This window comes from Uranotaenia lowii, chromosome 3, assembly GCF_029784155.1.
Source record: "Uranotaenia lowii strain MFRU-FL chromosome 3, ASM2978415v1, whole genome shotgun sequence".
In the NCBI taxonomy this organism is placed as follows: Eukaryota; Metazoa; Arthropoda; class Insecta; order Diptera; family Culicidae; genus Uranotaenia; species Uranotaenia lowii.
In genome coordinates this window covers 96,192,055-96,214,196 of record NC_073693.1, presented here as the reverse complement: position 1 = coordinate 96,214,196, position 22,142 = coordinate 96,192,055, and the positions used below count along the sequence as shown (strand labels likewise).

Sequence of the window (22,142 nt, the reverse complement as noted above, 5' to 3'; positions counted from 1 at the left end):
CCAAGTGTTGGTATCCGCACACATCCTCTGTACAACGTTATCTGCTGTCGTGTCGGGCCCACAGGCGGCAAATATGGAAGAACGTACCGCCGCAAACCTCGGACAGACACACACCACATGCTCAGGTGTTTCCTCTTCTCCACCACAATCTGGGCAGTATGGCGAAGCCACATGTTCAAACCGGTAGTGGTACTTCATGAAGCATCCATGACCAGTCAGGAATTGCGTCATATAGAAGTCCACTTCACCGTGCCTTCTTCCGATCCAGCTCCCGATGTGCGGGATCAGACGATGGGTCCACTTTCCTCTCGTTGAGCTGTCCCACAGCTGCCGCCAGTTGGACATCGAGTCCTCATTGGCGAGGTCTCGTACATTGGGCGTGTCTTTGTTGTCGTAGCAATATACATCCTCCTCAAGCAAAACCGAGATGGGCATAACTCCCGCTACTACACAGGCGGCTTCGGGCGACATGGTCCGGTATCCGCTGATAACCCGCAGGTTCATCAGCCGCTGAACGCTGCTAAGTCGCTGCAGGTAACAGCTTCTTCCCAGAGCCTGCCTCCAGGCCGCTGCTCCGTACCGCAAGATCGATGTGGTCACACTTGCCAGGATCCGCCTTTTGCTGTTTTGGATGGCCGAGGAGTTCGGCATCATTCGTGTGAGTGCGGCCGTGGCCATTGCCGCTCTCTTGCACACGTTTTCGACATGGCTCGTGAAGCTGAGCCTGTCGTCAATCATCGCCCCTAGGTACTTGATTGCGCGTTTGGACACGATATTGCACGGTCCAACGGCAATGGTACCTGTTTGGGGTGATTTCAGGTTGGTGATAAGCACCATCTCGGTTTTGTGGTGGGCTAGACGCAGGCACTTGGAGTGCATCCAGCGTTCCACTGCCTGGATAGCTACCGTGGCCAGTAGCTCAACCTCCGCTGTTGAGGAGCCCCTCGCCAAGAGGACTACATCATCTGCAAATCCTACGAGTTCGGCTCCCGATGGGAGGCTCGTTCGGAGTTCGTCGTATGTTCCATGTACCTTTGGGCCTTCCCCTTCTGCGCGATACCGTTTGCCATCCGGTATTCGCGCTCGTCGGCTCATCTGCCTTTTCAGCAGGGCCTTCCGCCCACTTGGAAGCGCTGGCCGCAGAATCCTGCCGGACAGACGGATCCTCCGCTCTTTTCTTAGGGTCACCGGGTCTGAGTTCCCCGGGAGACCCTCTCTTACGTTTGCTGTTGCCAGCAAACGCAAGGCTGCCCTCTGTTTGGGCAAGGCATTGACCTTCTTCGGGTGGATGGTGTCCGCCCTCAGAGGGGTCTCTGCCGGCCCTCGCTCTTTTGGTCTGGCCTCGGGCTCCGCAAGACGTTCCACCACAGCTTTGTTGGCTGCGATGAAAAGCTGCATCACCCTGGCTAGCTTCTCGCGTATTTCCTTGTGGATGTTGGACTTCCCCTTCACACATTCCACAAGGTCAGCGATGCCAGCCATGGCCGTGACCAACTCTACTGGAGCTCCCGGATCTTGGAGTTCCGGGGAGCTCAGTAGGTCCTCCAGCGCTTCCTGTACTTGTTCGTACGGGTCCGCTCGATCATCGCACGGTGTTTCCACCGACGTTGCCGTCGGGTTCACCGGGTTGGCAGATTGCCTAACCGGCGAACGCCTAAGGCTACTCCCGCCGAACGGATTTGGGCTCTCGCCTTTGTCCGTTCCGTCCCTTTTCTCTTTATTTAAATTTCTTTTCATCTTGAGTCCCACGAATAGCAAGGTAACAAACGGTCCACTGCGCCAGTGACCTGCTTAGCGCAGCAAGGACTGGGATACTGTGGGGTGTGCCCCGGTGCCCCACAGGCAACCGTTAGAGACTGGCGTGACTTAACGACCCGCCAGCCTTCCAGGTACATCGGCACGGTTAAGCTTCACACCTTCACCAATGGAGTCGGTTTCCGATAGTAATTCCATTGCCGTAATCAAAATTCGATAGCGAGGGTCTTCATAAGGGGGGGGAGGGGGGTTAGTTCTCTCGGCCGTACATCTGCATCAAGCAGAAACGTTTCCACTCTGCACCACGGGGAGGTGGAACTACTTCGCAGAGCTAAGCATATCACCCTCAAAATGCATTGATCAGATAAGCTGTCTAGTCAGTCATTTCATCAAACAGCCGTAGGGTCATTTAACCCGATAGGCCCATTTAGGAAACCTTTCCCCTATTGAAGTTAAGGAAAAAAACTTGGTAGACGATGCGTTTAGTGATCGAAGCTAGCCAATTGAACAAAATCATCAATAGAAAATATATACATTAGATAGATGATAAACATGCTTTTGATTAATTGACTTTATTTATCTATATACTAAGGTTGCCAGATTGCCCGGTTTTCCGGGTTTGCCCTTATATTGAATACAAAATTTGGGAACAGTCCAGCACGGCCCGGTTTCCCGAATTTCATTGAAAAGGCCTGGGTTTTACCCGATTTTATTCACTTCAAAGTCTGTTTCACATAAAATCTGGTCGGATAAAATAGATTATTTCTCCGCAAAGAAATAACGTACAACAAAAGGAAAAATGTCATTTTGCATGATACGACCGCAAGCCTTCTCGCAAACGAATTCGTCGAGCTGTACTGTGGTTCGTCTTGAACTTCTTCGCCAAATCACGCTAGGAGATTCCAGGATTATTGTGAACTGATCGAATAACCTTTGCTCGCAGCTTCCGGTCATATGTTCCACTTTTACGCCTGGTTTGTTTTGCTCGATCCACCATAAGGGTCTCCCGGTAACGTTGCAGCACCGAATTTACAGTCGATTTTGGATATTTCAGGAATTTCGCGATCTTTACCCCTGACCACGTCGGTTTATCTCCCAGAGTGTGCAGAATTTTCTCTCGCCGTTCGCGTTCCATCGTCGATAACTTTTGACTGACTGCTTTATCTGCATTGACTGCATTGACTTTATCAATGCCTGAGCCCATTGTGGTATTAGTGGCAGTACTATGTTCTAAGCTATAACACCACCACCACCCAGAATTGAATGTCAATTTGCTTAAAAATTATCAAAATAAGCTACATTCAAGTATTTTATTTGTCAACTTTCATGAATTTTTTTCACTTTACTCGTTGCAGAACGTCGGGTAGCCTTAAATTCCATGTTTTCCAAATCTTTTTTTTTTTTTTTGTAGGTTGGTAATTTCAAGTAGGGTAGAGCTTGGGCACAACCTGGACGTTGTTCTGGGACATACCACTAAAGGAACTCTTTTATGAAAGTTTTGTGTTTTTTAATCTTTTTTTTAAAAGCTTTACCAAAAACTCAATAAATCAATACATAAATTAATAAAGAGGAAAAATGTTGAAAAAGTATAATCATTAAATATTTCATTTAAATTTTAAACGTGCTACACCTAGATGAAATTTATACTGCACCAGCACCATATTTAATTTATTTGCTTATAGTAGATGCCTCAATTTTGCTTTGTTACATTCGCAGAGCAAATATCAATTAGCATGTTTTTTTTATTCAAAGGATATTATCTATCCTTGCTCAAAATAAATAAATAAATAAAAAAAAGTGAAGGTCCACAAAATACGTCCTTTAAGTTGTAGTTGAAATGATAAAATAAACGTTGTGATATGTCTAGAGACCAGATTTGTTTAGCAAAAGCAGCATGTCTGTTGTAGTTCTAAATGTCTTTTCAGTGAAAAAACGTAATTTGTGGACGTTTGCTTACTGAAAATAAATAAAAAATAAATAAAAATAAGCGTGCAACGTCAACATTCCGATTTGTGGAACTTCCCGTCATCGTCATACTATACTCTATACGAATTCCGTCATTCATTCTATCCACGTGCAGATGCAAATGCTGGGACGCTTGCCTTAAGACTGAAATCGGCCAACGATGGTACCGATTCCGGCAGTTCATCCTGCAGTACGTGGACACGCCGGCCTTCGAGTGGTTCGTGCTGGTGTTGATCTTTGCCTCCAGCATCACGCTCTGCTTCGAGGATATCCACCTGGACAAGAACAAACGGCTGAAGCAGATCCTCTACTGGACCAACTTTGTCTTCTGTCTGATATTCGTCATCGAAATGTTGCTCAAGTGGGTCGCCCTCGGGTTTGCCAAATACTTCTCCAGCTTCTGGACCATCTTGGACTTTATCATCGTATTCGTACGTATTCCTGAATTTGCTTGCTCTCACGCGTACCCACCTCAAAAAACCCACCAAACAAAACTCCAAACAACTCCACAGTTTAGTCTGCTAGCTCCCGCTCGAAACTCCAAGCAAACCTTGCAATATCTTAATTGAAAAAAAAACTAAATTTAATTTGACCGTCTAGGCTAATTGGATTTTCTCTTTTTCTTTCCAAACACTTCAAACACTTTAATTTTTCTCTCTTCATTCTGCACACTTCGGTTTTTTCACTTTACATATCTTCGGATCGTTCGCAGGTGTCGGTTTTCTCGTTGCTGATCGAGGAGAACGAAAACTTGAAAGTACTACGCTCGCTAAGAACGTTGCGCGCTCTACGGCCTCTGCGAGCGATATCCCGATGGCAGGGCATGAGAATAGTAGTGAATGCATTGATGTATGCGATTCCGTCGATCTTCAATGTACTCCTAGTATGTCTCGTCTTCTGGCTGATCTTCTCGATCATGGGCGTTCAGTTTTTTGGCGGGAAGTTCTTCAAGTGCGTTGACGAAGAGGGCGAATTACTACCGATAGACGTAAGTATGGCAATGCGCCCGGTCACCTTCAGGCTTAAACACGAAAAACTACCGTACACTTTTACCACCACGTTGCAAGCCTGTTTGAACACCTCAAGTCTCAAGGCGATTAACTTGTTGATTCGGGATTGTTTTCTTTTTCGAAGGCAGCGACTTTCCCAAGTAGTTTTGTAGCTTTGAGACTTCCGGATTAGCATCCACAGAACCCTTCTTTCTACAAACTGTGCTCCGTTGTCCGAATTGTCTGAAGTAACCAACTAATCTCGATAACCCCTCTGTTTGCCCACTTTCGCATCGTCCCGACTCCTTCTCATTTCTTGCTTTGGCGTCGTGGTGCGGTTCTTTTTGTGTTTGTTTTTTCTCCTTGTTTTCGCTATCTGCGCTTTTTAGATCGTCAACGACAAGTGGCAGTGTTACGCCATGAACTACAGCTGGATAAACTCGAAGATTACTTTCGACCATGTTGGTATGGGTTACTTGGCCTTATTTCAAGTGGTGAGTAATATTGGATAAGGATTTCGATTGAGATTAGTCATTTTAACGGGTTACCTTCTCAAAGGCCACCTTCGAAGGTTGGATGGAAGTGATGGCCGACGCAGTGGATGCCCGAGGGGTCGATCTACAGCCACAACGGGAAGCTAACCTGTACGCGTACGTATACTTCGTGATTTTTATCGTGTGCGGCTCATTCTTCACTCTAAACCTGTTCATCGGAGTTATCATCGATAACTTCAATATGCTCAAGAAGAAATACGAGGGTGGAGTTCTGGAGATGTTTCTCACCGAATCGCAGAAGCACTACTATACCGCGATGAAGAAGCTGGGCCGGAAGAAACCACAGAAGGTGATCAAACGACCAATCAACCAGTTCCTAGCCATGTTCTACGATCTCTCCAACTCGAGAAGGTTAGTTGGTGGTAAAAATCTTATGGGTTAACCTGTTCTTACCTCCTGATATCTCTTTCCAGATTCGAGATAGCCATTTTCGTGCTGATCTTCCTAAACATGCTGACGATGGGCATCGAACACTACAATCAACCGCATGCGGTATTCTTCGTGCTAGAGGTGAGTAATGCGTTCTTCACCACCGTATTCGGTTTGGAGGCAATCGTCAAAATCGTCGGTCTTCGGTATCACTATTTTACGGTACCGTGGAACGTGTTCGACTTCCTGTTGGTGTTGGCTTCCATCTTCGGCATTCTGATGGAGGACATCATGATCGACCTGCCGATCTCCCCCACGCTGTTACGAGTTGTTCGTGTATTTCGCATTGGACGAATACTGCGATTGATTAAGGTTTGATTCCTTCTATTTATGTTACGAATACTTTGAAATACACGTTAATATCTTGTAGGCTGCCAAAGGTATACGAAAGTTGTTGTTTGCCTTAGTGGTTTCACTACCTGCACTGTTTAATATTGGAGCACTGCTGGCGTTGATAACGTTCATCTACGCCATCATCGGGATGTCACTGTTTGGTCATGTCAAGCAACAGGGCGCGCTAGACGATATGGTCAATTTTGAAACATTCGGCCGAAGTATGCAGCTGTTATTTAGGTGAGTATTGATCATGAAGAATCCATTTCCAATCCTCTAATCAATTCCATACCTATTCTAGACTGATGACCTCGGCCGGATGGAACGATGTGCTGGAGTCGCTCATGATTCAACCACCGGATTGTAAGCTAGCGGAAGATTTGGGTAACGGAGACTGTGGTCATCCGCTACTTGCAATCACCTACTTTACCAGCTTTATCATAATCAGTTATATGATTGTGATCAACATGTACATTGCTATTATCCTCGAGAACTTCAACCAGGCCCATCAGGAGGAAGAAATCGGCATCGTTGAAGACGATCTGGAGATGTTCTACATCCGGTGGTCCAAGTACGATCCACACGCTCAGCAGTTTATCCACTTCAACCAGCTGTCGGATTTTATCGCCTCACTTGATCCTCCGCTCGGAATTCAAAAACCGAACACGATAGCGCTGGTTTCGTTTAATCTTCCCATCTCCAAGGGTAACAAAATTCATTGCTTGGATATCCTACATGCCCTGGTCAAGCATGTGCTCGGGCACGTGGAGGAAACCGACAACTTCAAACAGCTCCAGGATCAGATGGATCTGAAGTTCAAGAAGCAGTTCCCAACCCGTAAGGAGCTGGAAATCGTTTCCTCGACTCGGATCTGGAAGCGCCAGGAGAAGGCTGCCAAGACGATCCAAACCGCTTGGAAAGAGTACCTGAGGTATGAATAGAATTACATAAAACTACAAAAAATGCCAATAATAACAAAACTTACAAATTTCACAAAAATTGATAAAATTTCGAAAATTACAAAAATAACACAAATTACAAATATAAGAAAAATTAAAAAAAATACAAAATAACAACAGTTTCAAAAATTTCAAAAATAACAAAAATTGGAGAAATTGCAAAAAGAACAAAAATTACAAAAATCGTAAAAATTACAGAAACTACAAACGGCACCAATAATTGAAAAAATTAACAAAAATCACCAAAAACTACAAAAAAAAACAAAAATTTAAATATAAAAAAACAACAAAATTTAAAAAAATAACCAAAAATAGACAAAACAGACAAATAACCAACACTATGAAAATATCAAAAATTTTATAACCTGAAAAAATATTTCAAAAATTACAAAAATGACAAAAATTAAAAGAAAATCATAAAAATTACAAAAATTACAAAATAAACAAAAATTACAAAATTTCAAAAATTACAAAAGATAAAAAATTTGAAAATATCAAAAAATACATAAATCACAAAAATTACAAAAATTACAAAAATTACACAATTCTCAAAAAAAACAAAACTTAGAAAAAAATACAAAAATTACATAATAAAAAACATTACAAAAATTACAAAAATTACAAAAATTACAAAAATTACAAAAATTACAAAAATTACAAAAATTACAAAAATTACAAAAATTACAAAAATTACAAAAATTACAAAAATTACAAAAATTACAAAAATTACAAAAATTACAAAAATTACAAAAATTACAAAAATTACAAAAATTACAAAAATTACAAAAATTACAAAAAATACAAAAATTACAAAAATTACAAAAATTACAAAAATTACAAAAATTACAAAAATTACAAAAATTACAAAAATTACAAAAATTACAAAAATTACAAAAATTACAAAAATTACAAAAATTACAAAAATTACAAAAATTACAAAAATTACAAAAATTACAAAAATTACAAAAATTACAAAAATTACAAAAATTATAAAAATTACAAAAATTACAAAAATTACAAAAATTACAAAAATTACAAAAATTACAAAAATTACAAAAATTACAAAAATTACAAAAATTACAAAAATTACAAAAATTACAAAAATTATAAAAATTACAAAAATTACAAAAATGACAAAAATTACAAAAATTACAAAAATTACAAAAATTACAAAAATTACAAAAATTACAAAAATTACAAAAATTACAAAAATTACAAAAATTACAAAACTTACAAAAATTACAAAAACTACAAAAATTACAAAAATTACAAAAATTACAAAAATTACAAAAATTACTAAAATTACTAAAATTACTAAAATTACTAAAATCACTAAAATTACTAAAATTACTAAAATTACTAAAATTACAAAAATTACAAAAATTACAAAAATTACAAAAATTACAAAAATTACAAAAATTACAAAAATTACAAAAATTACAAAAATTACAAAAATTACAAAAACTACGAAAATTACAAAAATGACAAAAATTACCAAAATTACAAAAATTACAACAATTACAAAAATTACAAAAATTACAAAAAATAACAAACATTACAAAAATAACAAACATTACAAAAATTACAAAAAATATAATAATTACAAACATGACAAAAATTACAAAAATTACAAAAATTACAAAAATTACAAAAATTACAAAAATTACAAAAATTACAAAAATTACAAAAATTACAAAAATTACAAAATTTACAGAAATTACAGAAATTATAAAAATTACAAACATGACAAAACTTTCAAAAGTTACAAAAAATTTTAAAATACGAAAATCACCAACGTTTCAAATTTAGAAAAATTACAGAACATCAAAATTGACAAAAAAAAAATGGCAAAAATGGATGAAAATTTTCGGTATTTGGGATAACAAAATAACACTGTTGTATTTTTTTTGTAATGTCTTAATTCGAAACGGCTTTTTTTCTTGTCTCAAGCATCGAAATATTGCGTGTTACTTCAATAAAGGCCCTGAAAGTAAAATATTGGCTGAAAAAAAAGAACCCAAGCAACCAAAAGTTCGGATAACATTTCTCTCTCAGGTTTGAAAACTTATTTTAAAACTTTAACGTTGACAAAAAACTCGCATAAATTGCTACACAACTTCTAACCAGCTTCAAAAAACAATTTTATAAGCAGTACAAAAAATCGAAAAAAAATACATTTTCGCTCCTTCATATGCCTTGAAGTTATCAAGTCTTCTAATCATTTGATACAAATTGATCAAGCATATTTGTTACTGAATCACATTTGAATAAGATGATCTTACCAAGCTTCGAACCCGAGCTCATCGCTTAAAAATAGAGCTACAAACTTGCTACTATATATGCGCAAAGATTTTTATTGATGTGATGTTTTTCTTCAAAACGACTATCAGTTTCTAAGTTTTTACTTTATCCCCCTTTTGAGCTCTTAAAAAGTTAACCCGGAACTGAATGTGTACTTCACATAGTCGTTTCTCAAAAAATGATGTGTTTTTTTTATGCAAATGCGTGTTGAAGTTCGAAACTAGTAAAATTAAGCCTTCAAATCTGCATCAAACCACAGAGAACAGACGTACAAGCTAGCCTACGAAACTTGTGTAAAATTTCCAACGACCGTTTCAACCGATTTTTGTTTTTTGGCTGGGCCACCAGATGTCTCCAAACACAGCAAAGAGAACTGTCAAAACCAAACTAAGAAAAAAAAAAACAAAATTTTGGTCAGTTTTGAACAGGTCGTATGAACTGTTTGGCATGTTTCAAGAAAATTGCTGTTGAAGTTTCGTGACACTTTCGTTACGTTGCAAAATGAAAATAATATTTTAAAGTTAATCGCTATTTTCTCCAAGCAAGAAGTGCTAAATTTTGAACAATGGTATGCAAAAGCGATACTTGAAAGTAACCCGCTTTGTGATGTCTAGAATCAGTTCTCAAGGGTAAGACTGAACGTCAAGAATGTTCCTTATTGACTGAATATAGCCGATTTATCCTCTGACGATAACCGTCCAAGAAGTGCAAAAACTTATTCCAAAACTCTGCATTTATCTTACAATAAATTGAACCCGTCTATTTTGGGGCGGCATTAGTTTAATTACACTAGTTTACAAAATTTTGAAAAAATCGTGAACTTGATTAACTGACCAACATTTTTAATGTTAAATCGGGCGCTGAATCCGAAAATGAAATTCAAAAAAATCTCAGTAGAACCGTTTTTGAGTTATGCTCCAAATTCGAAATTTCGGAAAAATTAAAAAAGTTCTTGTACTTAGATTAAAATATCTCGGACGGCATAACAGAAATTTGAAATCTCTTTTTTGCATATTAAAGGTGAATAAATTTTCTATCGATCATCTGAACACTGTTTTTGCGTTCGACCAACAGTATTGTTGATATAAGTGACTTTATGAGGAAGAAAATTATAAAAAACTAATTTTTTTAGGAAAAATTTTGTTTCAACTAAAGTTTTTGACTCGATGGTAGCATTTAAAAAATCTGATTTTCTTTTGCGCTTAAATGTCAATTTATAACAAAGATTTCAAGTGGTTATTTTTTAAAATGGGTTGAAAATTGAAGAAGTTATGGCTACTTTACCATAACTGTAATTTTTGCAGTTTTTAATAATTTTACGAACCGCAGTACACTTATCATAGTATAGGAAGAATGAAACATGATGAATCTCACTCGCTCCAAGTCAAAATTATTTATTAGCTTACCAAAAGGTCACATGCCAAGTTTCAGGATGATCTGACCATACGGAGGGGTTGCTTGAGTCTCAAACATGAATAAAATTTTGAGGTATTTTGCCCGGAAGGAACGAAAAATACTGGTTTTTCATCAATAACTTTTTTCATCACAAGCCGTTGGTTTTTTATGGTTGATTTTCTTAAAGCCTAAGTTGAGACAAATATTTCACCCGAAGACTGTAACTCGATTGGATTTGAAACAGAAAAGTTATTGCGGTTCAAAGGCCGCAAATTTTGTCCAACCCGCAATGAGTACTTTTTACGCATTGCATTTTATACGACAATTTTCGACCAAAATACAATCTTTGAATCTCAATAACTTTTCTGTTTCAAATCCAATCGAGTTACAGTCTTCGGGTGAAATATTTGTCTCATTTTACGCTTTAAGAAAATCTACCATAAAAAACAATCAGCTAGTGATGAAAAAAGTTATTGATGAAAAACCAGTATTTTTTGTTCCTTCCGGGCAAAATACCTCAAAATTTTATTCACGTTTGAGACTCAAGCAACCCCTCCGTATGGTCAGATCTTCCTGAAACTTGGCATGAGACCTTCTGGTAAGCTAATAAATAATTTTGACTTGGTGCGAGTGAGATTTATTATGTTTCATTCTTCCTATACTATGATAAGTTTACTGCGATTCGTTAAATAATTAAAAATTCCAAAAATTTCAGTTATGGTAAAGTAACCGTAACTTCTTCAATTTTCAACCGATTTTGATAAATAATCACTTGATATCTTTGTTTTGAATTGACGTTCAAGCGCAAAAGAAAATCAGATTTTTTAAATGCTACCATCGAGTCTAAAACTTTCGTTGAAACAAAATTTTCTCTAAAAGAATGCGTTTTTTATAATTTTTTTTCTCATAAAATCACTAATATCAGCAATACTGTTGGTCAAACGCAAAAACAGTGTTCAGATGATCGATAGAAAACTTATTCACCTTCAATATGCAAAAGAGGGATTTCAAATTACTGTTATGCCGTCCGAGATATTTTAATCTAAGTACAAGGACTTTTTTAATTTTTTCGAAATTTCATATTTGGAGCATAACTCAAAAAAGATTTTTTTGAATTTCATTTTCGGATTCAGCGCCCGATTTTACATTGGAAATGACCTTCAGTTTACTGAGTTCAAAAATGCTGTAAACTAGTGTTATTAATGAGTTCATATACGATTACGCCTTTTTGAAAACTGGGCACTTGAAAATTTGATTAGTAACTTTTGAACGGCGCAATAGATGGCACTATTTGAAGTCATTTTAAAGTATTTTTTAGATGTCAGCATTAAACAATTTACACACTTTTTTGAAGATTTTTTGTTCGAGCTTGTACGTCTGTTCTCTGTGGTAAAACCATCACGAGATTGAACTTAAGGCACAGAGAACAGACGTAAAAGCTATTTCACGAAACTTGTGTAAAATTTACAACGAACATTTTAACCAATTTTTCCTTTTTAGCTAAGTCCCCAGATGTCTCCAAATACACCAAAGAGAACTGTGAAAATTTGATTTGTAACTTTTGAACGGCGCAATAGATGGCACTGTTTCAAGTCAATTTTCAACGTATTTTTTGGGTGTCAGCATTTGAAATTTTACACACTTTTTTAAAGAATTTTTGTTCAAGCTTGTACGTCTGTTCTCTGTGATCAAACTTCTTATATTGCGATGTTGCTTTTATAAGCCCGTTGAGACTAATTAAAAACTTTCAAGTTGTTAAAAGAGTACAACGGAGATTTTTTAAGAGCTGTTGGATGTTGACAAAATGAGAACTACGGAACAAGTAGATTGTTTTTTTTTCATACTAACTTTAAAGTTCCCAAAAAAATTAAACAGAAATCAAAACAGAAGGGGAGAATTTAGATAATTGATCCCTTTTTCTTGTTTTCATCATATCTCTTTGGAAAAAAATTGCAGATCACCGTTTTTTGCATTTTCTGACAGCGTGTAATTTCAAGTTTATATCCTGCAAAAAGTAGATCGATACATGAATCCGTAGATGAACTAGAAGCGTTTTCGTGAGATTAAAAAAATTGTGTTATTTTGAAAGTCAGAGGAGATTTGATTCTTCATTGAAGGAGACTTAATCAGGGTGCCCTAAGCTTCGACAAAAATCGTGCAAAATGTAAAGACAAAAGTTCCATTGACTTTTTCGGCCATATTAGTTTTCATTTCACAGTTTGTAAGTATCAGAAAAAAATATGAAAGGTTGTCTATTACTTTATATCCATTGCATACTTAAAGGCGCAATTTTCTAATTTTCAGATAAAATCACTTTTTTGAGTCCTTTTATCAGAAAATTATTGCATGAATTTAAATCATTGGATAAATATTAATAATTTCGTGCTTAGCAATAATCAACATCAATTTAGAAGAGAAATTTACCTTTTCGAACTCGAGGGATCAAGTGAATCCAAAACATACCTGTTAGAAAACTTTTTCTAAAAATAAGTTGAGAGTTTACTATTGCTTTGAAAATATCGAATTAGGAAGTTCATATTATACTCTAACGACTGACATATTGGATTAAACGCATTGTTTTTGCATTGTTCCAGCTCTGGTAAACAAAAACAGAGTTGCTGGAAAAGATCCCTGGCTCTGATAAAAATACAGACGGCAGGAAAAGCACAGATTAGAATGACTGTTGCTAAGAATGTGTTCGATTGTTCCAGCTCTAATAAACAAAGACAGAGCGACAGGAAAAGTACAGATTGAAAGGACTGTTGATAAAAATGGGATAAAGAATTTAGATGAAAGATATTCAGGAAAATAATCAACAGTGTTATTTTCAGGAGGGAAAGTAAAATTAAAAAGAAGTTTATTTGGTTATTATAAAACGTAGTCCGTTTGGGATAAGCCAATATAGTGAAATCCAAAAATTTATTTGTTCAAAAATATTTTCTAAAATCGATCATCTTTACAGGATAAAGAAAGAGCGAGAACGTTCACCGATGTCCCTAGAGGACGACAATACTCAAACTTCCAGCCCTGGTGGATGGCAGAGTAAGCTATCGGCCCTCAACTTCTTGCACCTGCAAGTTCATCGCCGGGGAACGGCAACTTCTAGCCGTGCCTCATCCCGGAAATCGTCCCGATGCTCCGAAGGCTCCGATCTCAGTGAACTTGCCGGACCGTGGCTGAACCTACCACTGATGTTAGTGTCCGGTACCAGCGATCAATCTGTCAAACAGCAAAATGGTCTGGATGTGAAGGATATGCCCGAGGTGAAGACACCTCGTCGAAGGAGCTTCTACAACTTTCCCTTTTTTCTTGGCCGTCAGGATGCTGTAGAGGAGTCAAATAACTCCCCTCAGGCGCAGAAACGGCAGGTACAAACCAACGAAACCGAACTGTGTCGAAGTGGTTCGCTAGATAAGTCAGCACCAGCTGCAGCAACGGCTTCGGCAACAGCGCCAACGTCTGCGTCGGCAACGGCTTCACCAATTCCGGCAACGAAATCCAAACGAGCGACGAGCTTTGTCAAGAAGAAGCCTCCCCTGGAGCGAGGCTTCTCGGCGCAAAGTGCGTTGCGGTTTAACCGAAATGCTGCTCTTCGTAAGTTTTGCTTCAAATTATAATTTATCAAGATTTTAATAATTTTTCTTTTAAATATGAGCAGCTGACGAAAATCTGTCTGCTTCCTCAGCCGATGTTAGCATTTTGGTAACGGAACCATCACCAGATGCGCCACCTGGCCTAAATTTGGGTAAAGTGTCCGGTGAGCCCACCTTGGTACACGTTCTCGTGCACCGGGAGAGCGAAGAGTACCAATCGGATGTGGAAGGAGATAAAGGTAAGAGAGTACCGAACAAACCCGTTTGTGATCTCCCAAAAATGTTGCACCAATCTGCAAAGCAAAGATCGATCCCGGTGGTCGGTCTGCGCATAACTGTGTGTGAGTGTTTGCACCCATGTCACCAGTGTGTTCTCTTTTCTTTCTTTCAATTCCGCCTTCCTCTCGTGGCTGTCCGTGTTCCCGTGTACCTTCCACAATACAATCACATATGTCCCTTAGACGAGACCAAAGCGAAAGAACCCCGTGATCCTACAAAAGCTAGCGATATAAAAATCACTCCCGGAACTGGTATTGACTATCAAATTCTAGGTGGCAGCGACGAGGAACCTCGACCGGTAGTGACAATCTGTGTCGAAAGTCCTCAAGAGTCGCCGGAAACGCCGGATAAAGAGCAACTTCTTCCATCGCAGCCGGACGCCGATATGGTGGACCCGGAACCGATCGACGTTAACCTTCCCCGTGATACCTCCAACATATTCTACGACTACGAGGAACCGAAAGACGCCAAGCCGTCTGCACCGGAAATTCCTCCTCGAATACACCCGCTTCCGTTACAGGATCTAGACAAGATCGAATACGACACCCAACAGACGAGTAGTAGTCCCAGTAGTAGCACCACTACCAGTGGACCTAACACTAGTGATAGCACCACAACAAGCCCGGAAGATGACCAAATTCAGCACCAATGCATCGAAGACCCTAGAAGATCGGCCAGCTGACCAACCGAGTCGGACTCGCAGCAACAGCAGGACCTGGATCTGGCCGGCACTCCACAAAGCCAACCGGAAACTACCAGTTGACAATCTTCTTTTTCTTTTTGAGTACTTTTTTGTCTGGCCACGCGGATTTGCGTCCCGGTGGTCAACCGCTGTTGGTTCCGATTGCGTCAACGTCAACGACTCCGACTGCTATCAACTTTTACCAAATGCTATCATCGAGATTTTTTACCTCATTCTTTTCTACGCTTTTATAGTCCGTCGTGTGTGCGTTAAATCGTTTGTCCCAAACTCTATATGTGTGTGTATGTGTGTAAATACGACGAATTTCCAAATTTTTCTTGTAAAAACCAAACGAAAGCAATCGAGAGCGATTTAGGTTTAGATGTGGTACGCGTTAATGTAAATAGGAACATAGTTTATCCCCACGTTTTGTAGAGAATGTAAAGTTTGTGATCATAGCGTTTTAAGAATCTAGGGTTAAACTCAACTCATTCGTGAGAGAAACAAAAAAAATGGTAACAAAAGTTACCAAAGAAAACGAAGGAAAAGAGATGCTAAGCGGTAAAACAACTATCAAGCATAGTTGAAACAATTTGAAATATCTCCACGAAGACTGAAGAATATACAATACGGAGCTTTTTGTTTGGAAACGCGGACAATGCCTTGCTGAGAGGATTAACGTTTCGTTTCATCACCTTTAATGTCACCATTTCCTGTTTCATTTATCTCGTTCAAAAATTAAAAAAAAAAACAAATGTTTCACACCATGCACCCTCGCTTCTGTAACGATCATTATTACTTCTCATACTGTTCGTATACGTTTCGTGCTTCACACATCGATTCACAGTTATCGATAACAGTTGGATGAGTTATAAAATTTATGAAGGTAATCGTTTTTAAAAAATAAGAAAAACAACATCTGTTATCTATGACTTACTTTTGACGATAGCGCTATCCAGTTTTCTTAAAAGAACAACTCGCCTCAAACACAACATACAAGAAATACACTCACAAACAATAAAATATCTTACCATTCATATAAAATCATGAAAAAAGGCTAATAATTTTTAATTTGAGTAAATTTGCGGGAATCGAAGAAGTGGTTTTTTTTTAGATTTGTAGAAGACTCTGCTCATTATCTGTCAAAAGAAGCCTAATAAATACCAAACTTTGTCTGATGATTATTATAAGTTACTGACGAATATTTCGAATAACACACGAAAAACAGCAGCAGAAGCAATGCGAATTGAATTTTATTGTCAAATCAACGATATGCTTTTGCGCTGCTTGAACTTCTTCCTTAGTGTCGTGTACTTCTGAAGATTAACCCTCTGAGATGGCAAAATCTACGCTAAAGCCGCACATGTAAAAAACTGCTATTTCATCAGCAACAAATTTAGGATCATCAGAGGTGGAATTATCTGTTCTTACGAAAAATTTAGTACAAAAACCGTCTCTTTGATGATTCCACTTTTCCCCAAATACAGTGACTGAAGCGTTTGTATCCAATCCTTCCACAAAACTAAACCAACTCCTATGTATGTATTTTCTTTAGATTTTCTATTTCTTTCTGCCCTAAACCAAACTAAAGTGTCAACTAGACGTGGATCTGATCAGTCCATCCTTCTCAAGGCGCGTAATACCTGACGCCTTCTTTTAACTGTGGATTTGACTTCATCTTTCCACCGTCATGCGAGTCATGCATGCTCATGTGGTGTTAAAAATTTTATCGGATAGCTTTTCTGCACAGTGGTTTGAAACACGAAAAACGTGGGCATGGACTATTTGAAAGCTTAAATGCCGAAATAGCATGATAATATGTTCTACAAAGTTACATTATTTTGAAATACGTTTGTAAATCAATTCACCTAGAAGAGTTTTTTTTTTGTATTTATCATCCATTTTCAATAATGTTTTCGAAGTAGTTGTAAATCATTCAATTTCGAATAGCTTTGTTCCAAGCGGCAAAGCTCTATCTTTTGAAACAACTGTTTTGAAGTTAGTTTTTTTTAAACTAACCTCAAAAACGAAAAACTTGTTCAACTATTTTCGAAAAGAGTTTTGAGGCCTTCTTTGTATGAGAGAGTTGTACCAATTGTTAAACTGTACAACTTAATTGAAGGTGTTTAGTTTCTATCTTGAAGTTAAATGGTATTTTTAAAATGATTTTCAATATCTCTGAGAGTTGCTAGCATTTGAAAATCAAAATAATTGCATTTAAAGGACAATTTTTCTAATTTTAGGAGCATATAGTTTTATGTGTATGTATTAGGTTTTACTTATAAAATAACTTTAAGATGGTAGATTTGCAATTTTCGGTATTTTATTCACACATATACTTTTTTTTTGTTATAGTGTTTCATATCATTCGGGCGCATAACTCGGTGAATAAAACGATCTTGTATGAAAATTAAAGGTCGGATTACGCGAAAGCTCGAATAGCTGAAGCTCTGATAAGCCGGATTCTACTGTACAAACAAATGAAGTTATACGCTCATGAAAGTTGAAAAGTTACTCGTTTATATGCAAATTTTTTTGTTTTCAAAACATTAAGAGATATTGAAGATTAAAAACATGCTATTTTTGAATGAAATCACTCTAAAATAACCATTTAACTTCAAAATAGAGACTTGACACCATTAGGCCGGAACAAATTTCAAATCCTTCTTTTGTCACTCAGAGTTGGAACATCGTAAGGGGGGGGACAATAAAAAATAATGCAAAAAACAAATAAATTGGAATAAATTGTACAAAATCTTGCATGCAAAAAATTGCATGGTGTATCATTGCACAAAACCTATAAAATAATGAAATTTTTTATTGAAAAATTCAATAAAATCAAGAATACACATGGTGAAATTACTTCCATCTTCCAAAATTTCTTTTTTGGTCTTGTAATCTTTCGGATACTTGAATTTTTTATCAAAATTTCCATGAAATACTATAAACTTTATTTATTTCCCCCTTCAGGTTTTTGGAAATTTCGAAGGGGGGGTAGACAAAAGAAGAAATTGATATTTCTTCCAGCCTTAATGAAGTTGTGCAGTCTTATAATTGTCACAACTCTCTCATACAAAGTAGGCCTGAAAACTCTTTTAGAAAAAAAAATTGAACAAATTTTTCGTTTTTTGATGTTTGTTTAAAAAAAACTGTCTATAAAACATTTTGTTTCAAAAGATTAAGTTTTGCCGCTTTGAAAAAGTTAGTTATTTGGCAAGTTATTTGAAATGGAATGATCTTCAACTTTTATGATGACATTTTTGTGATTACATGATAAATAGAAAAAATTATCTACCTTACAGGTAAATTGATCACGCAAAAGGAATTTGACAGATGACGTTATTAGACCAATCATGGGGATTCTCAATAACGGGTTCTAATTCTATCCAATCGGCGAGATCATATTTCCATTTGGGATTTTTTTTCTTCAAATCTGTGCTTATAATAGAGTTCAGAACTATCGGACAGGTCCCTTCCTTGTTGGTCATCAAGATTTTTCCAAACAAGATTACAAGAACGATCTATGCAATGGTCAGATTAACTGAACGTTGGCTGGCATTCGCCAAGAAAGTTGGTGATCTTTCGTTCACCCATTTTTAAAATTGGTTTCGGAAGCTGATCTAATAGTTTTTTTCTCTCAGATAATCGTGAGAAAGAGATGGAGGGATGTAGAGAAACCCACATGTTCTCTTCATTTGGGTTGGGCCTGCTAAAAAGAATAAACCTACTCTTTACTCTTACACAGATTTCCATAAGAACGATAGCTAATCGGAGTGAAATTGGAGTGAAGGCTATTTCTCTCTCTGTTTAACACACGAGAAATCGTATACCGGGACTGCGAGCGCGCCCATCGCCCTTGGGATTCCAACGGAATACATTACACAAATGGCGTGTGCAGATTCGATGATTCCACGACATCTGTTTGATTCTATGCTCGTCTTAATGATCTTCTAGTCAGCTTCCAGCGGCCTTTTAATTCAGCTTCCAAAAAATCGTATAACGAGCAAAAAATCTCTCTCTATCTCAACTGCATCCTTGACATCGGTTCATATCATCTTCTGTTGATTATTTACTATGTTCTGTATATGGTACCGCCATTATGCCACGCGCTGGATTCGACAAATTTGAAATTTCTCAATTGCTTCTATCCTACATTTCCTACATTCCTACAAATTACTTATTGAAATAAAGCCCGGCCTCGACCTTCGTAGTGAGAAACGAACACGCTACCACAAGGCCAAGCCTAAATGTTCTTCTAACTGAAACTAAAACTCGAAGTGGTGATTTGATTTTGAAAGCACTTCAATGCTCTTTTTGTGACTTGCCAAATCCCGTTTTGAGCACTGTTGTGCCTTTATGTGACTTAAGTCCCGTACAACGTACGTACGTACTTTTGCAACTTTCAAGTTCATTAATGAGTACATACGGTTCACTCATTGGACAAAATAAGTCACATACAACGTACATATTAATCACTTTTGCAACTTTCAAGTTCATTTATGAGTACACAAAGTTCACTAAAGGGAATTGGGCAGTTCATTATCTTTGTCAGCCAATATGTAACTTTCAATGCCTTTATTCAAGTAAATATGTGGTTGCTTGGGAATGGCTTGGAATTTGTACAAACAGCACCATACACCATGCCACAGAGGTTGGTTTTAAAAAATATTACTCAAACCGTTTGCGCAATCATTCGAGCAGTGCCATACACGATGCAAATCGTATTCACAGCGACAGAATTTCATCGAATTTCATCGTATTTCGAAATATCAATTACACAGTCAAATTGTGAATATCTCACCTTGTAAACATGTATCGAGTTACAATCTTCTTCAAACTTGTTTCTGTTATTTTTTTAAGTTGATATTTTTCGGTGATTGTTGAGCCAAATAATAACAATTTCTTTACGTTTCGGCCTACTGGACAATTTCAGCCATCTTCAGAAAAACTGTATTCAGGTAAAAAATATACAAAACTTGTTTCTCATGGCATGCTGGAGGCATCTTTTAGAACATAAATATTTGATTTTTCATACATTTTACCGAGAATCTCCATTCAAATTTTATGTCGATTGCGCCAGTTCGTCCTTCGGCCAATTGAGCTGAATCTTTCAGAAACTTATATAACTTTCGAATCTGGAGGGTACCGCGTTGATAATTTCATTTCAATGATAAAGTTTGGGGACCAGTGAAAATGTTAGTCTACCTACATAGACGGCAAAACTCCTCAGTTCAGCTTGTCGGTGAAAGAGAGTGCAATTTTATTCGTCTGCTCCCCCAAGCTGTTCGAGGAGAGATTAATCGGATCAAAGCCATTGCAATCAAAAGTGAGTTGGTCAACACATAAGCAGAGATGCCAATATGTCTAATTTTTCAGGATTTGCCTGATTTTGCGAGGCTTAGCCTGACAACCTAATAAGCCATTAAATTTCCCTGATTTTTGAAAATAAGCCTGATTTTGCCTGATTTTTGTGAATGCGATGAAAATGAGTAGTGAAGAACTGCATTAGATACCATTGCTGAAGTGAAAATGTTAAGCGATGACCAAAAAAAAGGGGTCATCAAAGAGATTGGCAACCCTTCACGTTATGGTGAGCGAGAGTATTCACATTTGCTGATGAAGAGAATTCCCTTCTCCGAAAAAATCTATTGCGTACAGGTTTGCCAACATTTTTTTTCTGAAATCAGTCACTGCTGAAATTAAAATCAGGGTACGTCAAAGTAACGGTAATTTCGCTCGAAGTGGTAACCTTTTTTAAGGTTCCACATTTTCACCTCATAAATACGGTATTTAATGCAGCTCTATCCTTTTTTTATGACATTTACAAAAATGAGGCAAAATCAGGCTTATTTTCAAATATCAGGGAAATACAATGGCTTATCTGGTTGTCTGAGCTTCGCAAAATCAGGCAAATCCTGAAAAATCAGGCGCATTGACATCTCTCTGATTGCGCATTGTGTCTAGCAGAAATCCGGGAGCTAACACAGTTTTTTTCTTGGTACGTTTACGAGAACAGACGCTGCTTTCCGAACCAAAGGTGAGAGAGGTGTCCTGATTTTTCAGAATTTTTCCTGATTTTCAAAAAGTCTTAAATTGCCTTATTTTTGAAAATTGGTCTTTAAAATGTCGTGAATTGCCCTGGTTTAAAAAGAAATTGTATATAATTTTCAATTAATTTGTAGATAAATGCAGGAAACTAAATTCGCTCAAATTTCATTGAAGCTTTTGAAGCTGATAAATAATAATCGTTTGATTAAAGCTGCAATGAACTCAGAAGACTTAAACTTAGCGCCTAAACAACTGATTTACATGACTGGCTATACAAAATTTTTCATCGAAAATTTTTATTGAAACGATTAGAAATTTTTTCGAAAATTACTGTCTTTTTGCCGAACAGTAAAAAAACGATACAAAAACGATCCGGCCTATTTCAGTATCGCTCCCTTGGGATAGCTCCCCTGATGAGAACATCAAATGAATCTGTGATCAAACAGTTTCACCTCTTAAACCGATGGTTATTTTCGGTTCAGATGATATTTAAACGGTGTTTTTCGACATGAATTCCACAACCTTTTTAAATTGGTTCTCCAGTAATTCTCACAGCTTTCTGATTTTTTGGTCCTTCGACTCAAGTTGTTTTTGGTAGCTCGGCAACTTTGCGGCTCTACATTAATCAAACTCTACTGCAATATCGACCTTCCTTGAAAGTGGAATTATCGGCATGAGATGCTATGCCGGACCGGCACTAACAAGGTTTCTCATCGCTGGTATTGTCCTCCCAGCGCAAACGCAATGCATACATACATATGTCTTAAAGAAACTAAACAAATCAAAAGACAAAGCAAAATAGAAACAATCAGCCAGCAAGGATATTGTTGAATGATGTGCCGAGCGCTGTTTGAGTATGT

At 37.4% G+C, this 22,142-nt stretch overlaps 1 protein-coding gene across 1 annotated transcript in view; it reads left to right on the top strand.

Annotated features, from left to right (window-relative positions):
- Positions 1 to 15,527, top strand: part of LOC129757613 (sodium channel protein 60E-like) — a 909,603-nt gene extending 894,076 nt beyond the window's left edge. The window contains exons 24-33 of the mRNA XM_055754888.1: positions 3,836 to 4,151; positions 4,433 to 4,708; positions 5,099 to 5,203; positions 5,268 to 5,614; positions 5,677 to 6,004; positions 6,063 to 6,265; positions 6,327 to 6,956; positions 13,643 to 14,274; positions 14,339 to 14,512; positions 14,735 to 15,527. Coding sequence (XP_055610863.1) covers positions 3,836 to 4,151; positions 4,433 to 4,708; positions 5,099 to 5,203; positions 5,268 to 5,614; positions 5,677 to 6,004; positions 6,063 to 6,265; positions 6,327 to 6,956; positions 13,643 to 14,274; positions 14,339 to 14,512; positions 14,735 to 15,234 — 3,511 coding nt within the window. The 3' untranslated portion in view covers positions 15,235 to 15,527. The remainder of the gene's footprint in view (positions 1 to 3,835; positions 4,152 to 4,432; positions 4,709 to 5,098; positions 5,204 to 5,267; positions 5,615 to 5,676; positions 6,005 to 6,062; positions 6,266 to 6,326; positions 6,957 to 13,642; positions 14,275 to 14,338; positions 14,513 to 14,734) is intronic.
- The last annotated feature ends 6,615 nt before the right edge of the window (positions 15,528 to 22,142 follow it).